Genomic DNA, 22,044 nt, shown 5'->3' on the forward strand with positions numbered 1-22,044 from the left:
ACGGGTGTAATTTGCTTTATTTCAAACAAGACACCTATCGAAGCACTGGATTTCAATAACGAAACAAGCATTTAACTGCAGTTCGCAGTCTTTGGTTCAGCAAAAAACTTTGTACAATAGTAATATTATAATTGGCTGTGGATCCCTTTTGTGTGTGGCTTTTCGTCACGAAATTTAGCATTAGCCTGTAATGGTAATGTAAAGGGTAATGTTATATCCTTCGAGGACGAGTAACAAACTAGCTGTAAAAATTGTCAGAAATTGTGTAGACAGCTAGTTAATGGACGAGATAAGATTGCAGATTGTGGTATCTCACTGATTTACATGCTTGTCAGTTTTGGTAGAATGTTTTTTATCTCGAGCTTTCCCTAGTACAGGATCGCGGGATCAATCTTATTATTATTATTATGTGTATTATATAAGGATGCACACTGAGACTATAGTTATTTACAATGTGATTAAGCAACACATTTTAAATATTTCAGAAGGCAAACACTCTAAACGATGAACGCCCTTTACAATGATGGTTCAATCCGACTCGCAGCCGAAGTTTAAGGATGGGATATAAGAACGAGAATTCAGAAGAAACCGAGAATGACGATATCATTAAGCCACCTGACGGAGGATGGGGCTGGTTTGTTGTGCTTGGTGCTTTTATTATCAATGTGATTACCGACGGTTGCTCTTACTCGTTTGGAGTACTGTTTACGAACCTTATTGAGTACTTCGAAGAAAGCAGAAGTAAGACAGCATGGATCGGTTCAGTCTTTTGTGCAGTTCCTCTACTCTGTGGACCTTTAGCCAGTTTTGTAACGAACAGAATTGGCTATAGAAAAGCCACTATACTCGGAGGTGTAATAACTACAGCCGGTTTTGTTTGTAGTTGTTTCGTGAATTCAATAGAATCTCTATGCATTACATATGGAGCTATTGCAGGCCTCGGTATATCGCTTCCGTACCTCAACTCTATTGTCGTCGTGGCAGAGTACTTTGAAAACAAACGTGCTCTGGTGACCGGCCTGTCCGAGTGTGGTGCTGGCATAGGTACGTTGCTATTTGCACCGATGTTGGAGCGTTTGATCTCAGAGTATGGATGGAGAGGAGCGGTTCTTATAATGGGGGGACTAGCGGGAAACATTGTTGTTTGTGGGGCACTCTTTAGACCACTTCGTGTCGTAGATTCCGACCAAAAGACATTGCCAAGTAGTCAAGAGCCATTCATTACAAACAATTCACTGGATCGGTATTCCAGTGGTACCCCAACAGAATTTAAGGTTTTAAGGGCAACAAGGGGAGATATTCCCGAATGTAGTGATTGGACATCAGATTCAGCCTCAAGTTGTTCATGTGAACGAGAGTCTTCACATGACGATAATGTATGCAGAACAAGTCAGCTATCAATAAAAGTTGTTAACTTACCGGAGAATCCATCATTGATAGGAGGAAGCATTGCTTCCTTACCTCAAGTGATACGTGCATCCAAGAGTTGCCCCGAGGTCCGGGAAAACATCAAACTTAAGTACCAAACCAAGTCAAAGATTGCTTGTCCTAAGTCGATCGTCGATTTGAGTGTTCTAGGAAATCCGGCTTTTCTTATTTTTGCATTTTCCAACTTCATTTTATATTTCTGGTATGACGTCCCATACGTGTTTACAGTGGACAGAGCCAAAGAGATGGGTATTAACAAGAGGGATGCCTCTTTAATGGTAGCCATCATAGGCATTCTACATACTATAGGTAACATACTGTACGGCTATCTGGGCGATAGACAGTGGATGAACAGATCTTATTTATATTGTGTATCAATGATTCTTTGTGGTGCTACCTTGGCCATTGTTCCAGTTTTCACGACGTTCGTTCCGTCGACTATCGTCGCTGGTATCTTCGGACTATTGTCTGCTGCAGCGGAGGCCCTGTGCTCTGTCATCATCGTGGACATACTAGGTATAGACAAACTCACTGATGCCTTTGGTATTATGATGTTTCTGCAGGGCACAGCAAACCTGATGGGACCACCGTTTGCAGGTAAACCTTTCATTAATTTGTTACTGTATTTCATGTTTTATTATGTCATCAATTAAGACTAATTGAGCCTCCTTAACAACTAGTGTTTATCATTTAATATCATTATTAATGTAGCAGGCATTTGCTGTCATTTCTTAATACTACAATTACTACATGCGTATGTTAATAACAAACTGATCAATATTATAACTTCGGGCGATGAGCAATACATTTATTCCTTTTTCTGTAAAAGCGACGTTAATCGGTATGTAATATTACTGTACTTTAATGTTTTCTATCCACAGGGTGGCTTTATGATGTCTACAGAACCTATGACAAGACATTCTGGTCGGCCGGAATTTGTATCATTGTGGCTGGCTGTGTCTTTGTCGTTGTACCAATGTGGAAGCGGTGCAGAAAGTCGAAATTTTTCATATTTTTATGAACAGAACTGTACGATATATCAATTTTGCAGTAATTGTCTTGCCAAATCCATATTTATATATCATTATGTCGCTGGCGATGCTATATTTTTGCTTGGTTCAGTAAATATAAATGAACCAGTGTTCACATTCCATAACCAGTTATCAATATGTTTTATGTAAATGATGAGTAATGGCTGTAGTTTCGGATAGATAACGAATTTAGGAGTGATTGAGTCAAACATATCGAAGTAATGTTTCACACGAAAGTGATACCAAGTATAGGTTTGTCAATGTCAGGCATGCATGAGTATCATAATGTCCTTGGGAAGAAAGTACACCTATCACAATACCTGATCTATTTATCAATCACACTTTCCGTTATCAGTGGCTTAATTCATAATAAATCTAGGTAGATATTATAAATACAGGGAAAATCAGAAAATGCGTTCCAGAAAAGTAAACGTTTTCTGCTTTATCGACAACACCTGGCAAGAACATATTGGCCTTGGAAAGTAATGTCACATTTCTCTAATGAGAACAAGATATACTACAACAGAAGAAACAAGCAAACTATCGAGCTTCAAACAAGTCCAGGTTCGTATCGCACGAAGATATAGAATGTTTCTCGATGAGATTACCATGACGACCGTAAAGCTTTCCCTTAATTTTCATCAACCTGCATATTTGAAACCCTATGTAATGAGTTTGTCGGCCAGTTGACGACTTCTTGCACAGAAATAGTGATAATTGAAACAGGAATTTTGAATAACGAACCAATTGTGATATGCATAACCATAAGTTGGGGATGCAGTTGTTTTGCTATACAGAAATGGAGAATTCACAATAGGGAAATTGAAATCATCCTGCTTATCAAACAGCTTGGGACAAGTTGTCCAAAAATGCATTACTGTCCGCTCAATTCACATGGACATGGGAACGAAACATTAGGCGTCATGGAAAACATGAATGTGGAAATAATTAGGTGTCCGTGTACTGTATACTAAGCAGGGCACTGTGCAGTGACTGGGAGAGGAATATAGAGTATACGGGATTGTGTTACGTGTCGCGGACACAAGATATATAGGTAGTACCCCACTTTAGGATACACAGAGTAAGCGCATGTAATAGGAGGGAGCTGTTTTTGTATTGTCTACAAATGCAACTATTGGTGATGAGCATTGTGTCATGAATATGGGGTTTGTTTTGCACTGTCACGCTTTAATGCAGGCTGTTATGTATGTAAGGTATGGTAGACTAGTGTAGTGTCATATGCCTGCATGGATGTAACTGTATCCGATTTTTCATTTAAACACTATTATTAAAAGTTTTTTTTTAAATTTGTAACAGAAGTATCTACAGCAAATAAACCCGTAACATGCCTTAAACAAGAAATGTGAAAAGTTAAACTGATAAAAGTTCTACCGAATATCTGAACGACTGTCACCATCTGATGAAGGCGAGTGTCTATGTAATGACACACGGGTATACGATTAAATCTTGTCAACTTCATTTAAATAAGCTTCAAAACTAGCCTGCATGTACCGTACGGTTGATAATGTCTGCAACTGGATCATGTTCTGAACCATTTTTACCAATACGTTTAACAAATCTGATTGGTATGATATCGAAGATGTCCTGCCAAATATCAGAATTCTAAGTATTTAGTTACTGCACTGGGAAGAGGGCCTTTTGACATTTGACGCGTACTAACTTGAATATGGGTCGAGGTAATTTCTTTTTGTTGACGTCACGCTGCGACATCTTTTAAAAACAAGAGATTCCAAAGGGATCTTGGCACCCAGCATCGTTTGATCTTTATCTGTTCTGAAAAGATTAAATATTTTCCTTTCTTTTGTTTTCCCTATTTTTGCTCTTAAATATTAAAGATATGGAACTTAAAAAAAATTCTGAAGAAAAGGGAGAATAATCTTCAACTGTCACATCAAAGATGGTGGCCTGTCGACCATTTTTTATTTTGTTTTTTTGTTTTTTTTCATTTATTTCTTTTTAGATAAACAAAAGAGCACAATAAGGACCAAAGGAAACCTACATACGGAAAAGGAGAAAATTGAATTAAGTGCTTCTCGAGAAATAACAATAACCAACTTCAAGATGGGGGCCTGTCAGCGATTTTGTTTTCCTTAAAGATCCCAAAATGAAATAAAGCTCAAGAAGGGACCAGTGAGGATCTACATTTGAAATATAAGAATGATTCATCAAGTACTCCTCCAGAAATACTGAAAAACTATTACTGTGAAAATCGAAGATGGCGGCCTATCGGCCATGTTGCCTTTCGGATCAGTTCAAAAACGGGAAAATGCAAAACGAGAAGCTAAGTGAAACCTACATGATATTTGAGAATGGTCCATCGGGTTCCTCTCCATTGGATTAACAAACTAATACCGTCAAAATCCAAGACGGCACCTCGTCGGCTTGTTATTATTTTGTTTAGATATGTCCTAAAAGAGGACAATACAATTCGGGACTAAGGAATAAACATATAGAAAGATCCATTCAGTACTTCTCAAGAAACAGACAAAAAGAAATGTGTAAGGACGGACGGACGCAGAGAGATTTGAACTGTCCACTATCTGATGATGGCCGTTAAACGAGCAAATAAGCTGACAAAGATGTACATACAGAAAAAATCGACTTGAATGTTTCAAGATCCATAGCTATGATGGTCGTATTAAACATGTGATATAACTATTAAGCAGCTCTTTCCGTTCTTAAAGGACCTGTTTCACGGTACACCTAATCTGCCCACATCCCAGTTTAATCTTTATTGTATGGTATTTGTAGTACCTCAGTAAACCCCTAAGAATGCATGTTTAAAAAAGCCAAAAGTCACCTATGGCCTGTACAATGACCTATTTTATGACCCTTGTCATAGGTGTGATCCAGGGTGCACATCTTACCCCAAATCGTGTTAAAAAACCCTATTATAAATAATTAAACAGGGTCAACTCCTCTTCATCACAGCCTGCTGCATGTTTTTAAATCAAATATCAAACCAAGTATTAAAAATATAAAAAGTGATGGCAGTTCAACTGGGACAAATCATATTTTTTCATGAAAATTTCAAGTTCAAGTTTTGAAGAACTGACAAACTAACAGTTGCTATTCACCTAAAATATTCACACATTTTTGGCCACATATATGTACTTAAAGTACCGAAATTTTCATCGAATTCAGAGACCGTTAAAATTGTTCCAGGGACAGATTTTCTTGTGATGGCAGAATCAGGAAACTAAAATGGCCTAAAGTCATCCTGTATAATTTTTTCGAAATACATTACGCAGATCTCTCTGATCATAGACCTTCTTTTGTTACTATGAGAACCAATAGGCATCAAATGTCTTTGAAAATAATATTGCACATTGTCATTCCTCTAAACTATGACATATATCAATTATCAGAATAATCGGACAATATCTCCATTTCTACCAATCGGATTTCAAATGACACAATCGGTTCTGATATCACGAATGACATTAAACCGTGCACAGACATCAAAGTGACATAGAAACAAATAGACAATTATTGATCGATTCTAGTTTTATTTTCAATGAGTCATTATCAAATGGTGGAATACGTATATGCACACAAATTACGTTTTAGTAGCAAATGTATCAAACAATAACAATTACACAGACAAAATGATAGCTCGGTTGTAAATGTAATTAATTAAGTAGTAAAACCAAATAGATTATGCTACATCTAGTTACTGTAAATCTGTTTAATATCCTTAACAAAATTTCAACAAACAAATCAAAAACATCCGAGATTCAATATAACATGTGGCAAGACAAATTATTATCAATGTTAAGATAAATTTAAATAGGTTATATCAGATCAGCTACTGGTAAGACATGCGAGTATGTCAGTGTTGATTCCAGCAATCATAACAAAACTAAACTCCAACTGTAGTACTCAGGTGGACTTATATTTGTAGCGCTCACCTTGATGTACTATACAAATATTAGTATATCTAAAATTTGAGAATTTAAAAAAAAAGAATATGTTTTAAGTGAACTAGAAGATCTGTTCGAGGTCAAACTTTGATCATATTTCAGTTGTGAACTTAATCCTAATTAGGGCAATAAGACAAGTAAATGTTGAAAACGTGGTAAAACGAGGCCTGTGTGTTGAGTGGTACGGTAATATAAATCTACTAACAATGAAATCTGTGTAGTTCCATGTGTACACACCAGAGACAGATGTGTATATCTTATATGATTATAAATAACGTGTTTCGATAACCTAACAACGAGACCAACATGGTCTGATACAAACAGTATGGAATGTGATCGATGTAACAATCATTTGAAAAAAAATATACAAAAAATAGTGAACTAAGAAAGAGATATTGAAAGCATGTATTTCCAACATAAAGTCACACCTGACATGACGTCATATACTGGAATATCTAACAGGAAAGTCGAGTATTATTATGTTGTTTTCTAAGCGAAGCTAACGCTATGCACTAATCAAACATACCCAGACGGTGCAATGTATATTTTAAGTATAATCCATCTTATCTGTGGCCCTTTGTGCAACGTACCAACACAGTAAGGCCGTTCGTTACCTACATAACATACCTCAGTCTGATCAATAATCTTTACCACCGAAAGGCCATAACACGATTCCAAACTGCATCAAATGTTTACTCCCTGGTGTACCTTTTGGCGGTGTCGGTCGAGTCGGAATTTCTTCTGCTCGTATTGATCATAACAATAAGTAATCGTCTGTATGATTGCTAACGTGAAAGTTGGCAGTCCTGCTATAACCATCCTGAACCTGTTTGTCAGACCTGATTCAGTCGTATGAAAGACAAGATTTTGTATATAATCTTTCAATGGCAATATTGAAAAAGGGAGAGATGAATTTCAACTCCTTATTTAGAATACAATAAAGATCCACAAAGAAGGCACGCAGTACACCTTTAAGTGTTGATATTTCGTCAAATATTTTCGTTATAATTAAGTAAAAGCTACGATATCAGTATGAATTAATCAGGGTGTAAATCTGTACTGAGGACAAGAGGCCCAAGAGCCTTAACGGTCATAATGTTCTAGTAAAAAAAGTAAGATAACTTTAACTATATGGTACACATAACGCAAATGTAAATTGTGTATACATTAACTGCTGTCCCAAGCTAAAGCTTCTAACCAAGTTTGAAATAAAAGAAATTACACTCAAGATTTGAATTTTCCTATATAAAATCTTCCATCCAAGAACAGTAGAACATCTTTAAAATTTCAGTCAATTTGACCTCTTTTTACCCCGGCCCATCAGCCTCTGGACGTCAGCTGAGGTCAACATGTCCAGCTCAACAAACTGTCATCTTATACTCATAAGTATAACTAAGTCTGAACTATTTCCAATTGAAAAGAAACAAATCATGTTCAAAACTATAATTTTTCTATACAAGCTATAGTAAATTTCACCCCTCTACAGGGAGAAATGTGAGACCCTGGGGTCATGAAATTTAGACTTTTGGATTAGCCTCCGAGGGCAATAAATTTTACTCCTTTTGGCCACGCTCCTCGTGCCCCTGGGGGTTGGCTACCATACGCTTTAAAATTTTTGGTGCGTCTTTAGCCATGGAAGGCTTTTTTTTTTTTTTTTTTACAAAATTTCACTGAAATCGGTTCAGGAGTTGTCCAGAAGAAGTTTGAAATGTTAAAAGTTTACGACGCACGTTGCTGGACAAAAGGGAATCACAATAGGTAAAACTGAGGCTTTGTCTCAAATGACCTAAAAACAGCATACGGAGGCATAATAGAAACACGATCAAGACAAGTTATTTTGATACCGGGGCAATGTTTCAATGGCATGCATTATAATAAATCGCAAATAAATGTAGTGATTATTACGCAAAATCCAATCTTTAACTACAGTAACGACTTTCTAATCATAAAACAGCAAAATGATACACAGCAATATTGATTATCTAACAATTAAGATAACTACAAAATTCTGACAACAAAACTACTACACGATAACATGCAATACACGTCGCAAACATTTCAAATAGAGACAAACAAACGCATCTTAACGCCAAAACATCCTGTTATTTCCCAGGTAATGAAAGAACAGAAAATGTTATCGCTTTCAAAGACACTCTGTCACCCTGCTAAAATCAGGCATGCGCAATGCATTTTTTATAAATAACAAAATAAGCAACACACATACCAGCAATAAAAACAACATCCAAGAACTCTTAATTACAGTATTCCAAATTTAGTTTTCTTCATGAAAAGGATATTTACTCGGAGTATGAATGACGAAACAGCACTTGTTGGGTTTATTTATAAAAAATATGCTCCAAAGAGACTTAACGATGCAAGGTTTCGCTTGGCACAAATTCCCGCTGCATGTGTGTATACATCATAGGCATGTGTTTACGGCAAAACGTTCCACATTAACGTGATATATAATACTCTTACATAGTATATCTAATGAACAATAAGAACAAGCAGTCTACAGCAAAACAAACACAGTATACCCAACTTAAGATTTAAAAAAGACACCTTTGGATTCAAGATATAAAATCTTTCATAAATAAATTATAAAAGGGAAAAGTAACAAATGTAAATGAAATGATTAATTACATAAAAACAACAATAAACTATAAGATTCAGATCCAGACTAATCACTGTTAAATCAAGGTAAACAAAAGATAAGTCACTGCCTCTATATTCGCATACAAACACCATCCGGCTATGTAACATGGATTACGTAACACTTTTTCATCAAGGTTATATATATAACAAAGCACTTGGGTCGTCTATCATACCACACTATAGGATTCTCGACGGGAAAATGAGTTGCAAGTTTGTTCATCTAATCTCTAAAACTATATCGATGTCTAAATGTAACTACAAATGCACGCGAAACATAACCATGTATACCAAAGTTTGAAGTAATGTATCATGCGTCTCAATGACACACCAGTGTAACCTTGGAAAAATACCAGCCGCAATATACCACTCGTCTAGCGAGAAGTCCTCTATAGCTCGATCGGTTGAGCGGGAGACTAGTAAGCCAGAGTTCGAATCCTAGCGGAGGCACTGAGTTAAATTCTGACCTCTGTTACACCAAGTAAATTGTGACAAGGAAGTAATGGGTGTGACCTTTTATTATTCAGATTGGAAAATAAGTCAATGTGATAGAGTTATTGAGTGTGTACCCAACCATTATATCCATGGCAACTAAAGTGGATCGGTATAAAACCACTATTAGTCTGGGAACGTGTTTCATCTTAAATGGAAAGTCTAAATCATTGTGAACTATCTATGGTAGCAGACAAAAATTCTTGTCAAATATTGCAGTGCTCAATTTCGTCCACCGGCTTGAAACGATGGGCTTGTAACGAATTTCATATATCTTAAGAAGGGCAAAACAATCGCACTTCACCCCAGAAGGTATAACAGTAAATGTATTTTGGGATACGTGTTTTACAAAAATGGGACATATGGTACTGGAATAATTACCATGGACGGACGTCCAAAAATTTTAGATATTAGACTTTTTACGACCCCAACACAGGTAAATATGTTGACGTTTTAAGATAGAATAATGACTTACAAACTGTTACACGACTCCAGACGCTTAAATAGGCTACTGTTTCCAAATAATCTCAATAGAATACACGAATCATAATAATCCACAAACTTAGTTTCGTTATACTAAATATACGTACAGGATCAGAAACATTCTGATTAACACTCTGAATTCTTACTATAGATTCTGGAGTATGGTACTAACGTCAGTAAGAACATGTGCATTTTAATGGTTTCAATATCAGTAGTAAACCTTCAAAACTATACTACAGTTTCTATTTCAGTAATGGTCAATTGCGCAAAAACTCTGGGTATTTCCTGTTGTAATTCTTCTGTAAGTGGCTCTGCCTCACCTGGAAACGTTGTTTCCTGTTCATTTGGGTTACCAATACACGTGCTCTGTGGTTTCTCCTCTCGATATCTCGAGATGACTCCCTTCATATATTTATAAACGGGTATTACAAGAATGACCACGCCTGACGCAGAGATAAAAGTCCCGCCAGCATAGAAAGTGTGATCATAACTACCAGAGTCATCATACAGCTTTCCTACAACGTGACGTTAGAAAATTAAAATTCAATAGTTTCGTTTTACAATTTTCATACACAAAATAACATTTTCATCAATATATGATATGGGGTGTAGCAATGATACGACATGAGCAATTTGATTAATTAGTTAAAGGGAAGACATGCATAATTCAAAATTATGCAGATAGCGTCGTAATCACTGAGATATGTATTGTGTTAAGAAAGTATATGAATATTTCAAATGTTAGGAATTAGCATAATAATTGTACCACATTTGAATTACGTGCATGCTCTTTGATGTAAAACAACTTACCTGCAACTGGTGGTCCAATCATATTGGCTATTCCCTGTAAGAGCATGGTCAAGCCGTAAGCATTCGTGAGCTTATCCATTCCCAGGTACTGCACTAACAAAACTGTGCTAAGCACATAATTAGCACTAACGAAAATCCCGTAACAGGCGGCCAATAAACACAAAACAATCTGGTCAACAAAAAGAGGCACCAGTGCCACACTTATCCCAGCAACGGCAAGAGAGATTCCATACAGAACTTCCAAATTGATGTCGCGATCCCCTACTATTCCATACAGAATTTGTCCGAATGTGTTCGCTATTCCCAGACATGATATTATCAACGAGCTCCTATCTTCTGATATGCCAAATTCCTTGGCTCTATCAACAATAAAAACATATGGTACATCATACCAAAAGTACAGTACAAAATTGGAAAACAAAAATAAAATAAAAACTGGATTTCTTAAGATGGCAGTGTCAAACATTGCCTTGAAAACTTTAATCATGTAAATCGGGAATTTCAAAAGCAAACTGATTCGACAGAGGTCTCCTGCTTCTGAATTTTCCTCGTCTATGGACCCCAAATGGAGCTCTGGACAACTTGAAGACCGAATTTCGAACTGAGGCACCTTCATCAGATTACCTCTATAGAACAGATCTTTTCTGTGAAGAGGATAATATTCAAATGCTTCACGTTTTCTCCTTTGATTATCTCTCTTCCATACGCTTCCGTTATCCATTAAAGAAATCTTAGGTTCCGCAGTGTAACCACTACAGTTACTCAGTAAATGTCCATTTTCTCTGTTACTATTGTATATAACACTCTGATTCAATGAAGAGTTTGTCATATTGTTCATTGAAGAACTACATGCCACAGCGCTTGGCTGCCTAGTTCGGAGAACGTGCTGCCAGTTTTTCCCACTTTTCGTAACTTCAACAACTAAGTTGTCTGGTGTATATTTCAGTTCATTTTGGATGTAAGTTGGCAGTTGTACTTGTGAGTAGCTCATATGTTCCAGGTCAGGCGTGTCTGATTCTGAATCTACATCATCAGTGTGACTAGTGTGTCTACTTCGAGGAAAGTCATAAAGACTCGTTTTAGATATGGACCGTGAAACTGTCTTTGATAATTTTTCGAACGCCTCCAGTTTTCGTTTCCATTGCTCCTGTGGTGAAAATTTTAAAGGTCGAAGTAGAGTGCCACATACAACCAAATTTAATATGACACCACTAAGAATAAGAAACGATCCCCTCCATGTATAATGTTCAATTAAATATTCCAGAAGCGGAGCAAATACAAATGTTCCTAATCCTGAGCCACAAACAGCTAATCCGGTCGCCAAAGCTCTCTTTTTCTCAAAATAAAATGCTACCATTACAATAGAAGTAACATATCCCACCGACATCCCAAAACCAGCTATAATACCGAGCGTAACACATAACATTGCAACGGAATTAGCAAAAGAACTTGCAAATACACCGATAAATGCAATAACTCCACCGACAATCTGCACTTTTCTACACCCAAATTTCGTTGCTAGTGCACTTGATATCGGTCCACAGATAAGAGGTACACCATAGAATAATGAGGCTATCCATGACGTGTAACTTTTACTTTCCTGAAAAACCTCCAACAATTCTGTAAAGAGTACTCCAAATGAAAAGGCAAATCCGTCACTTATCAGCATTATCATGAAGGAGCTTAACACAACAACCCACCCCCAGCCCCCATCAGGAGCTGGTGGCATCGAATACGTTGATGAGGAGGAATCCAGCGAATAGTCACTGGAAGAGGAAGATGAGGACGAAGAGGATATACTTTGAGATCGTTTTTTCTTTTTCCGAGAGCTGCTCTGAACTTCTGCCATTTTTTGATATTAGAGGTGTTATTTTTTAAATTGTTACTGCTAAAGAACTCTGCCAAACTGATTGAAAATATAGATGAAAAGCACAGTTTAGTCATTGGTCGGATGAGGTATAATTTACTTTCCACGCACAATGTAAAGTCCCACGAATGGTTCGCCATACAGCTGTTCCACTTTGGGAGTACTCTGCAATGAAGAGAGAGAAAACGAACTGATGAATACATAACATCGATGTATGCGACAAATATTAAACAGAATATGTAAAGATTGATAATATGCATGCACGGTCGCTCAATACAATACACCGCCTGCTTATATACACACACACACACCTATAGTACAATATTTCCCTTCGTTGGGTACACCTCGATTTCCTGTCAGAAGGCCACATACACGTTACACGTCTCTGAAATGCAAACGCCAAACACGCATGCTATAACAGGCATGTGTATTCAGCAAACTTCAGGGCAAATTATATTGTAGCCTGCATAATTAAGAGAGAAAGTGTACTAAATGTTCAAGCATGTAGTGATTTTATACAGTCAGGCTGGCAAAGAACCTAAAAACAATCCGAAGTATCCAATACCAGTATTCTGGCAGCCTAGGCAGAGTGACAGGAATCAATGGGATAGGAAGGGTAAATCAGATATATATTACTGGTCCGGATACCATTCCCTCACAATTTCTCTACAGAAGTTTGTTAAGGCATGTTGTTTATTTTGTCTTGATAATTGTTTTCGCTGATTTCAATATAATACATGCTGAGTGCGTAACAACTACTGTAGGAAGCGATATATCTTTTCTTTTAAATTCTAACGCAATTTTTAAGCTCGCGATCTTCAACATACTAACGGGAAATCACTTCCAACTCAGCTTCTTATTAGCAGAGATACCGATGAATTAAATCAAATCATCTGGAGTGTATGTCTGTGTATATCGGTTCTACGTCAAGATTTTGTCAGTCCTAATTCTGACTTGTTTTAAAAGAACTAATATTTTTATATTAAATTGTGTTCCAATGATAAAATCAGGCTACGTGATTTATTCACAAAATTAAAGGTCTTTTTCTTTCCGAGTTTATCGGAGCCAATGATCAGAAAACTTACAAAGGATAAGCAGTGAGGCATGCACCAATCAGTTTTATAATATAGTCTTTGTAGGAAACATTTGCTTTCATTGAAGCATAACCACGTAAAAAGATTACACAATTGTACTACGAGTTAGACCCTATCAACGATTCTCTGAATTCATATTCAGAAACAGAATTCCAGATTCAGAGATTCATATACAGATTGATGTTCAGAGTAAGACGTCATGTAGTTTAATGATACGTATAAAAATGTAGGTATGAAATTTCTGCTAACCAGGGTAATAGACCTGTATCCTTCAGCTCCTGTTATACCCCGTTATGTTATAATTTCTTCAAATTTGTTTTCGTTTTTTTAAAGTCAATACAACATATATCATAATGTATGCGACATAGATGGAAGGGTTACAACAATAAAGGTTAGCGTTTCTTACGAGGGATTACTCCTATGTATTACAGATTGACTGATTGTACTGTTTGATATCGGACTATCTTGACGTACATCTTGTGTAAATCGAGGAAGCACAATGGATGTCATTATCTTGTCAAAAGTCTAACAACCTTCAAAATCAGCTTAAGTAATTGATTTTGTTATTGATTTTGATATGGTGGCCCTGTTTGTCCGTGTGAGGGCCTTACAGATCTCATCCATGGCGTCCAGGCTGAGATACCAGACAGGGAAGCATGTGTAGCTGCTATCAAAAGCCAGCTTAAATCGCATCCTTCCGTGACACCTCACTGCACAAGCCCAAGATTTTACATGCGAAATCAACCAACAACAGCTTGTCAATGGTTAACCAACTATTCCTGGATTTAGAACAATATGTTCATTTTTCAGATATTGTAAAAATAAAAGACAATAAAGTTAACAAGACAGTCTCGTGTTACATCAAAGTTTTGTAATAATATCCTGCCCACTTTAGGCCTTTAGTACCGGTGACGAGTCCTACAAGGACAAAACTGTTGTATGGTGCAGTTAAATCCATTATTGGACTCTGCTGTTTCTCACTCTAAGTTTGTACAGAAAGGTGCAATTCTCTTGTGCGTCATTACAGACATTCAGTATAAAAGTAGTGTTCTAATCACTTCCCCAACAAACATTTTTTTCTAAACAAAAAAACCCTGACCAGCTCTCAAATGTTCTTATATGTAAAACAAAGAAATCATAATATTGAGGTGAAAATAACCTTCTAATTAAAACTGATAAGATTTTACAATGCGATGCCCTTTAAAAAGTACATGGAGAACAGGTGATATGGAAGGATGTATGGGAAGGTATAACTTTTTGCTTCCTACTTAGACATCACAAAAGTTGGATTTTGACAGTTTGCTTTTCTTTTCCCATCAAATCCAAATGTTTTTCTTTATCACAGTAAGTAAAATTAAACCATCAAAGAATGTCAATACAGCAAGTACATGTCACTACATAAATTCTGCTTTTAATACTAACCTCATTCCTGTTGATCTCAAAAGTTTCAAAGTTCCTCAAAAGTTGCGAATTCATTTCATGCATGTATGCATTAATTTCTTGTGCAAAATACAGAAGGGATTTAATCATAACTTTGGTATGAAACCACTACTAAGTATAACTGACTCGATAGGGGTCCTCCAACATTGGTGACAAACTACATGTATTATTTAAATGTAAGCAGTTTAATTAGAAGAATTACACGGTAAGCAATGATGGCTTTATAAAATACCTTAATTAAACTGGCGATCAGATACTCTGTCCGAGATACAAAGGTCATGATTAAATGCACATATATGAGCAATCATTAATGTGACCATTGTACACAGAAATTGATCTTCTATCACCTGAATCTGCCCATACCATCTATGATCACCGTGTTTATACACCTGATGTGGGTGGTACCTATCTATCATATATATATACATATCTACAAAGCAGAGGTGTTCAAAATGCTAAAAAATGCAACACTGAACATCTGATACCATGCCACGCTAAGATATGTTTAGAAATTGTCAATATTATTTTGATTTTCCTGTTTCACAAACTGAAATGCTGGACTTTTAGAAACACAGAAAGAATTATTCTGACATTTTCATTTGATGTTTTGTCTAATATTTACTGTAAAGACTGAAGTTATGTAGCTGTCAAAGTAAAACATGTCAAATCGACAAACTTTGACACCTCGTTCCTCTCTATATTTGAAAGACAAATAGAATTTTGGAAGATGGTTGATTTCATGAGCGTGCCAGCGACTTATATTGTCTCCTAAAAGAGTGCAAGAAAATGCTAAAACACAATTAATGAGCTGAACCTTCATCTTTGGTCAGAATTTCTTACAATATTTTCAGAACCAAAGCTCCATATTCCATCATAATATACAAATATATTTTGATTTATTCCTTTTTACAACATTTTCTTCACAGGCTATTTACATCAATATCAAATAGCATAAAGCATATGCCTGCTTGATTGTTCGGGGTGTTACATCCTCAAAACATCCTGTCAGTCAGTAGTCAACACACCATGTGGAGAGAGATGATCAGGAGAGAGATGGTTACAACAAAATATTCTAAAAATGACAACTTTCTTTTATGTTTCCTATAGAATAAAACATGTCAAATGATACTCTACTTCCATACTTAAGAAATGCTTTGCCATTCAGAAAGAAAAACAATGTCAACAGGTGCCATACCTTGTGCCTAACAATTCCATACCCTATCAAGTTTTAGGTGCGAGTAACTGACCTTAACAGGTTACTCCCAAACTATCTAAACACAACAACTATGGAAATGGATGACAATGCCAGATAGTAAATTATAGATAAATGGAGATATACAGATGAACAAACTAGGATTACAGTAATATGGGTTTCTCCTTGTAAATGAAAACTCGTAAAAACAATGCACATGATCACTAACACTTAAAAGCATGACATCTCTGTTGTATACAAGGCCACACTTAGGGATCTACCGATTTATCCTTAGCCATGTCAGAATGAAGCGGATGGTACTTTTCCAGGGCGACATTTAATTTCTTTATACTGAACAAAGTCCGATGAATTTGACCAGGGTGCCATATGATTGTTTATAGTGGGGCAGATTTCCACCACTTGAATAATGAGGGTTTTGTTCTTAGCGACCTTGTCTAACAATATGTACAGTACATGTACTAACTGGTTACAAATGTAACTAAAGCATGTTCAATAGTAGACGCTAATAAAGTGCAGGTCCTTTAACATACAAACTTACAACTAGTTAACACTGGGTCTGACTATAGTAAATGTGGTTAACACTGGGTCCGAGTATAGACTAAATGTGGTTATCACTGGGTCTGACTGTATAGTAAATGTGGTTAACACTGGGTCTGAGTGGTTGATACTTGGTCTGGATATGGAATAAATGTGGTTAACACTGGGTCTGAGTATAGACTAATGTGGTTATCACTGGGTCTGAGTGTAGACATAATGTGGTTAACACTGGGTCTGAGTGTAGACTTAATGTGGTTAACACTGGGTCTGAGTGTCAACTAAATGTGGTTACCACTGGGTCTGTGTGTAGACATAATGTGGTTAACACTGGATCTGAATGTAGACTAAATGTGGTAAACACTGGTTCTAACTGGTTAACAGTGGGTCTGTTGGAGGACTTAATGTGGTTAACACTGGGTCAGACTGGTTAACACTGGGTCTGAGTGTATACTAAATGTGATTAACACTGGGTCAGACTGGTAAACACTGGGTCTAACTGTAAACTATATGTGGTTAACATTGGGTCTAACTGAAAACTAAAATATGGTTATCACCGGGTCTGAGTGTACAGTACATGATTTTGACACTGTGTATAGATAGCAGTCTAGATGTTGTCTCGAAAGAGAATATTGTACACAATCAAATTGTAAGTTAAAACAGATTGTTTTTGATATCACTACATGTGTATAGCCTGAACAATTCAGATTATTTATTGATAACCTGTACAATAAATCAGAGTCTAAAATCAAGAGTCTTCCTCCTGAATCATGTGGCAAGTATGTACAGCAAGCTTGTAATACTCAGCAGTAACCATAAATAGGAAAATATCGTCACATTATGAAATCTTGTTTGCAGAAACACTTAACTAGTACCATAAATATCTGTTATTGAATTACTGATAAAACTGTACTAAAGTAAATTACAGTTGTTGCCCAGGCTAACAGAAGTTCTTAATCAAACTTCACCAACCTAACTCATATTTACTATCAACTCAATATCTAAATCAAGGCTGACCAATGAAATGCAAGATCTCAATCAAGGTTCACCAAGCTTACACAAGATCACAATGATGGCTGATCAATGAAAAATAATCTAAATTAAGGTTGACCTATGAATGATCAGATCTTAATCAAGGTTGGTCAACCTAAACAAGATCTTAATTAAGGTTGGTCAAGCTAACACAAGATCTTAATCAAGGTTGGTCAAGCTAACACAAGATCTTAATCAAGGTTGGTCAAGCTAACACAAGATCTTAATCAAGGCTGGTCAAGTTAACACAAGATCTTAATCAAGGCTGGTCAACCTAACACAAGATCTTAATCATGGTTGACCAAGCTAACACAAGTCTTAATCATGGTTGACCAAGTTAACACTAGATGTCAATCAGTGCAAGTAAATGAAGGCAATGAAATAAATCGATATATACCTGGGGTTTAAATTAGGATCATTAATATCCTGAATAAAGATACAGCATGAAGGAAACTCAATCTATTGGTCATGTTCAGAATCTGCAGTTCATGAATGTAAAGCAATTTGGAAAAGAGCAAGTCACCTAGGATCAGATGACACATGCTTAGTGCAATGTTTGTGTGTGTCATTTTCAACATCCATTAAATCATTTCGGCATTTTATAAACATAAAACTGTCTCTATCTCAGAAACACCAATAAACTTTCAATTCTATCCTTTAATTTAACCTACATTTTAAAATCTGCAGATGGTCTAATACATCTGAATTTAATCAAAAGGTTGACTTGATCTGAGTATATATGTATACCTGTCCAGATACCAACTGGTATCTTTAATAGGTCTATAAGAATGAAAATTAACAATTAAAATTTTATATCATCCTGAGAAATCTAAAAATATCAATGTAGGTTAGCAGAACTTCCACAGCTAAATTAATTACAATAAGGTATGTGAAATAATATTACTTTGTAACATACATCTCAAAACAGATGTTCTTTAATAGATAAATATATACACCTATTTCTATATACAAAATGCAGCGATTTCTGTAGGTATATGATGTATAATGCTTGACTGCCCGATCACCAACAACAAGCCTCTACACACATGTATGACACATCTGTAAATTAGATCAGGTAATACATGTCACAATAGAAATGACCAGAGTAAAACTGATTAGGCCAAAATATAGTCTGTAAGGAGTAACCCGCACGACCTGAAAAAATTGTGCCAACTCAAAAGCTTGCATTGTGATGCATCCACAGACAAAGTCCTGGTCAGTGTTGTTGGAAAAAAATCCATGATTGTATAATTTTAGTTAGTTTCCAAAATCTACCGACAAGTCCGTAAGATGTGGAGGAGTATACAAGTAACAAACCAATCAACACTTTAGGTAAAGTCAAGTAAGTTTATTAAGTATACACGACAGAATCAGTTGGGGCAGAATGTACACATAAACAGTAAAATATACAATGTAGATAAAGTTGCTGTGAGTATAGGGTAAATCCAAATGTTAATATTCTAGCACTACTCTTATAATAGCCTGCCACATGGTGACCAATTAAGCCTTTAAGAAATAGCACCAAGTTCCAATGATAGAACTGCTCCCCTTACCTACACTGACTGACCCTGACAAGGGACCTCACGCTATACCCCAACCTTGGTGCGCTGTTTTCAGCATATGTGTGGCACTCCTCATCAGCAACTGGTGGCAACTATTATCAAAGCCTGGTAGTACAGAGAATTTCCTCTCCGAACTGTTGGCCAGCTGTTTGGCCATGCATGTCCTCTATTGTCACTGAGCTGCCTTTTTTTATACCCCAGCCCCCATGTCCAATATGCAACAGACAACAAACCACAGATATAGGGTGATTTGAATAGCCCTAAAAATGATGGTGGGCTAAAAAGGATGTTCGAAAGTTGTACTTATAATTACAGAATTTGTTTGTTTAAAAGCATGTATGTTAAAAGAAATTAAAATAAGAGGCCCATGAGTCTTAATGGTCATCTGACTACTCTACAGCTTACATAGAAGGCTCGAAAGGCAACTTTTACAGTATTCTAGATTCTAGAATGCATGAGTGAGAGATATACATACAACTGATGTCTACATTACTAAGGACAACAGAATTAAAAATTTACAATGAGAAAATCAATAGTTGAAATGTTATTTTTCTAATTAAGAATAAAAGGCACATGATACTGCATCACTTATAGAGAAGTAAAAATATTAGAGACTATATCAAGAGAGACTACATGGTCAATTGTTAGGGTGAAGACCTTTAATGGATAGATCAACAGTTATTTGTTTTAAATGCAATACCTACAACAAAAGTATATCAGAAAGTAATAATTAATACATGTGCTATAACACAGCCGTTAACCATCACTGTTGAGTATAACAAAGATATGTAGCAGGTGAATTCCGACAATGACAGTGCCAGTTGCGGAAGAATTAGCATTCCATCTTTGTTTTCAGAAAAATGGTAAATGAAGAATTCTTTGCATGGTCGAAGCACAGGCTCCAGACTTAACTCATCCATGTAATAGTGATATCCTCCTTTCAAGAACGAAAATATAAAAAAAAAATATTTTAACCCAAATGAGAATAGTAATGAAATAATGACATGTCTGCCCTTCCTGCCCCTGGGGGCCGAGAACCAATACTTATATAAACTTGGCTTCCCTTCCCTAACAATGCTTCTGACAATATTTGGTCAAAATCTGTTGAACTGTTCATGACCAGTAGCCCTTCCAACCCAGATCAAACTTCACTGACATTCCTTTATGCAAGTCTATATTTGAAAGTGGTGAAAGGGCTATAAAAATATTACATCTGTTTATCAATTACTTATATGTAGCATGCAGGTTCATTTTCATTGATAACTGACATCAAACAAAAGAATTTTTAATAGATAGAAAGTTATCTAAAACTGCAATGTAATTTTGGCTGAAAGTCTTACATCAATATTATACACAATTATCATTCAAGAAGACATAGTAGCAATCTCCATGCCTCAGCCCACAGTCATGAGAAAAGGTTATGAAATCCTTGCCGAAATGTTCCCTGGTCTTAACAATTGTACACCATATATGTATGTAAAAACTGAATTGAGGAAATAACACACTTTTTAATCATATGTAACACATTTGGTTATGATTGAAAATATTTTTTCATAAATGTAACAAGAATTAAGTACCCGAACTTCTCAGTCCTACATATTGTAGGTCCATCAGACAGAAATATCTAATTAATGAATAATTATTCTCCAAAACCTAACTCGTATAAATTAATTTTTTTCATCCAGAACACGTGCAAACTTGCCAGTTGACCAAATGTTGTCAATTGGAGTATAAAAATGTATGTGGTTGTAATTCCTGCCCTATGTGGGTCGTAACAAATATTTACACGTGCATTTTGTCCACGAAAGGCAGTAGTATAACAGCAACAGTTACTGTATACTCTTGCCACTCTCACAAGTCGCTGTACCTGTAAGGTTTCGTCAGCTTCTAATATGGAGATAGCAAAATCGAATGTTGTAAGTGAGCTTTCGAGTTTGCACGACTCTATCAATATTGTCAGACAGACCTGGAACGACAGGTAAGTTTGCGCTGGGGACGCTGCGGACTAACACAAGCAAAGGAAAGGTACGAGGCCTTCCGGGTGACAGCCCCCTCCTCCCCGGAATCCTTTGAACTGTACATAAACGATAATGCCATTTCTCAACAATATTAAAAACAATGAGCTAGTTACCCACTGAAAAATGTTCAAGACATAAAAAGACAGGATAACTATCGCATTATATCATGACCAATAGCACAATTCAACAGTTGGTGGCCATGTACAAAACCGTATAGTTAAAAATACATTTGACAGAACAGCTGATCGATCGAAAAGCGTCTTTCGCAAATTCGCTTGCAATGGTACGAAAGTAATAAGAAATGTAACTTACCCCATATCCTTTAGTCGATATATCTTACATGAACAGTTGATCGATGCACACCAGGAGAAGGCAGGCTGTACGACGACTGCAAATAAGAATGCAATGAAAGCGCACACAACCAGTCAGTTGACATCCGTCTCG

The 22,044-nt window shown here is 36.4% G+C and overlaps 2 protein-coding genes across 3 annotated transcripts; one reads left to right on the plus strand and one right to left on the minus strand.

The window, feature by feature from the left end:
* The first annotated feature begins 523 nt into the window (after positions 1-523).
* On the plus strand, positions 524-2,581 carry LOC132555771 (monocarboxylate transporter 12-like). The gene is given in 3 exon segments (XM_060220135.1): positions 524-552; positions 554-2,025; positions 2,310-2,581. Coding segments are annotated over 3 exon segments (1,641 nt in total). The 3' UTR covers positions 2,450-2,581.
* A 3,388-nt stretch (positions 2,582-5,969) lies between these two features.
* LOC132555759 (monocarboxylate transporter 12-like) lies at positions 5,970-22,044 on the minus strand. 2 transcript variants are annotated; one of them, XM_060220122.1, is made up of 3 exons: positions 21,913-22,044; positions 10,841-12,872; positions 5,970-10,545 (listed from the first exon to the last, which is right to left on the minus strand). In XM_060220122.1, the coding sequence occupies exons 2-3, from the start codon at positions 12,687-12,689 to the stop codon at positions 10,259-10,261; spliced, it is 2,136 nt and encodes a 711-aa protein (XP_060076105.1). In that variant the 5' UTR covers positions 12,690-12,872; positions 21,913-22,044; the 3' UTR covers positions 5,970-10,258. The 2 variants fall into 2 exon arrangements, with proteins under 2 accessions (XP_060076105.1, XP_060076106.1); XM_060220123.1 differs by lacking the exon at positions 21,913-22,044 and adding an exon at positions 13,019-13,065.

This window comes from Ylistrum balloti, unplaced genomic scaffold, assembly GCF_031769215.1.
Source record: "Ylistrum balloti isolate Yb309-2 unplaced genomic scaffold, AGI_CSIRO_Ybal_v1 Utg370512, whole genome shotgun sequence".
Lineage (NCBI taxonomy): Eukaryota > Metazoa > Mollusca > Bivalvia > Pectinida > Pectinidae > Ylistrum > Ylistrum balloti.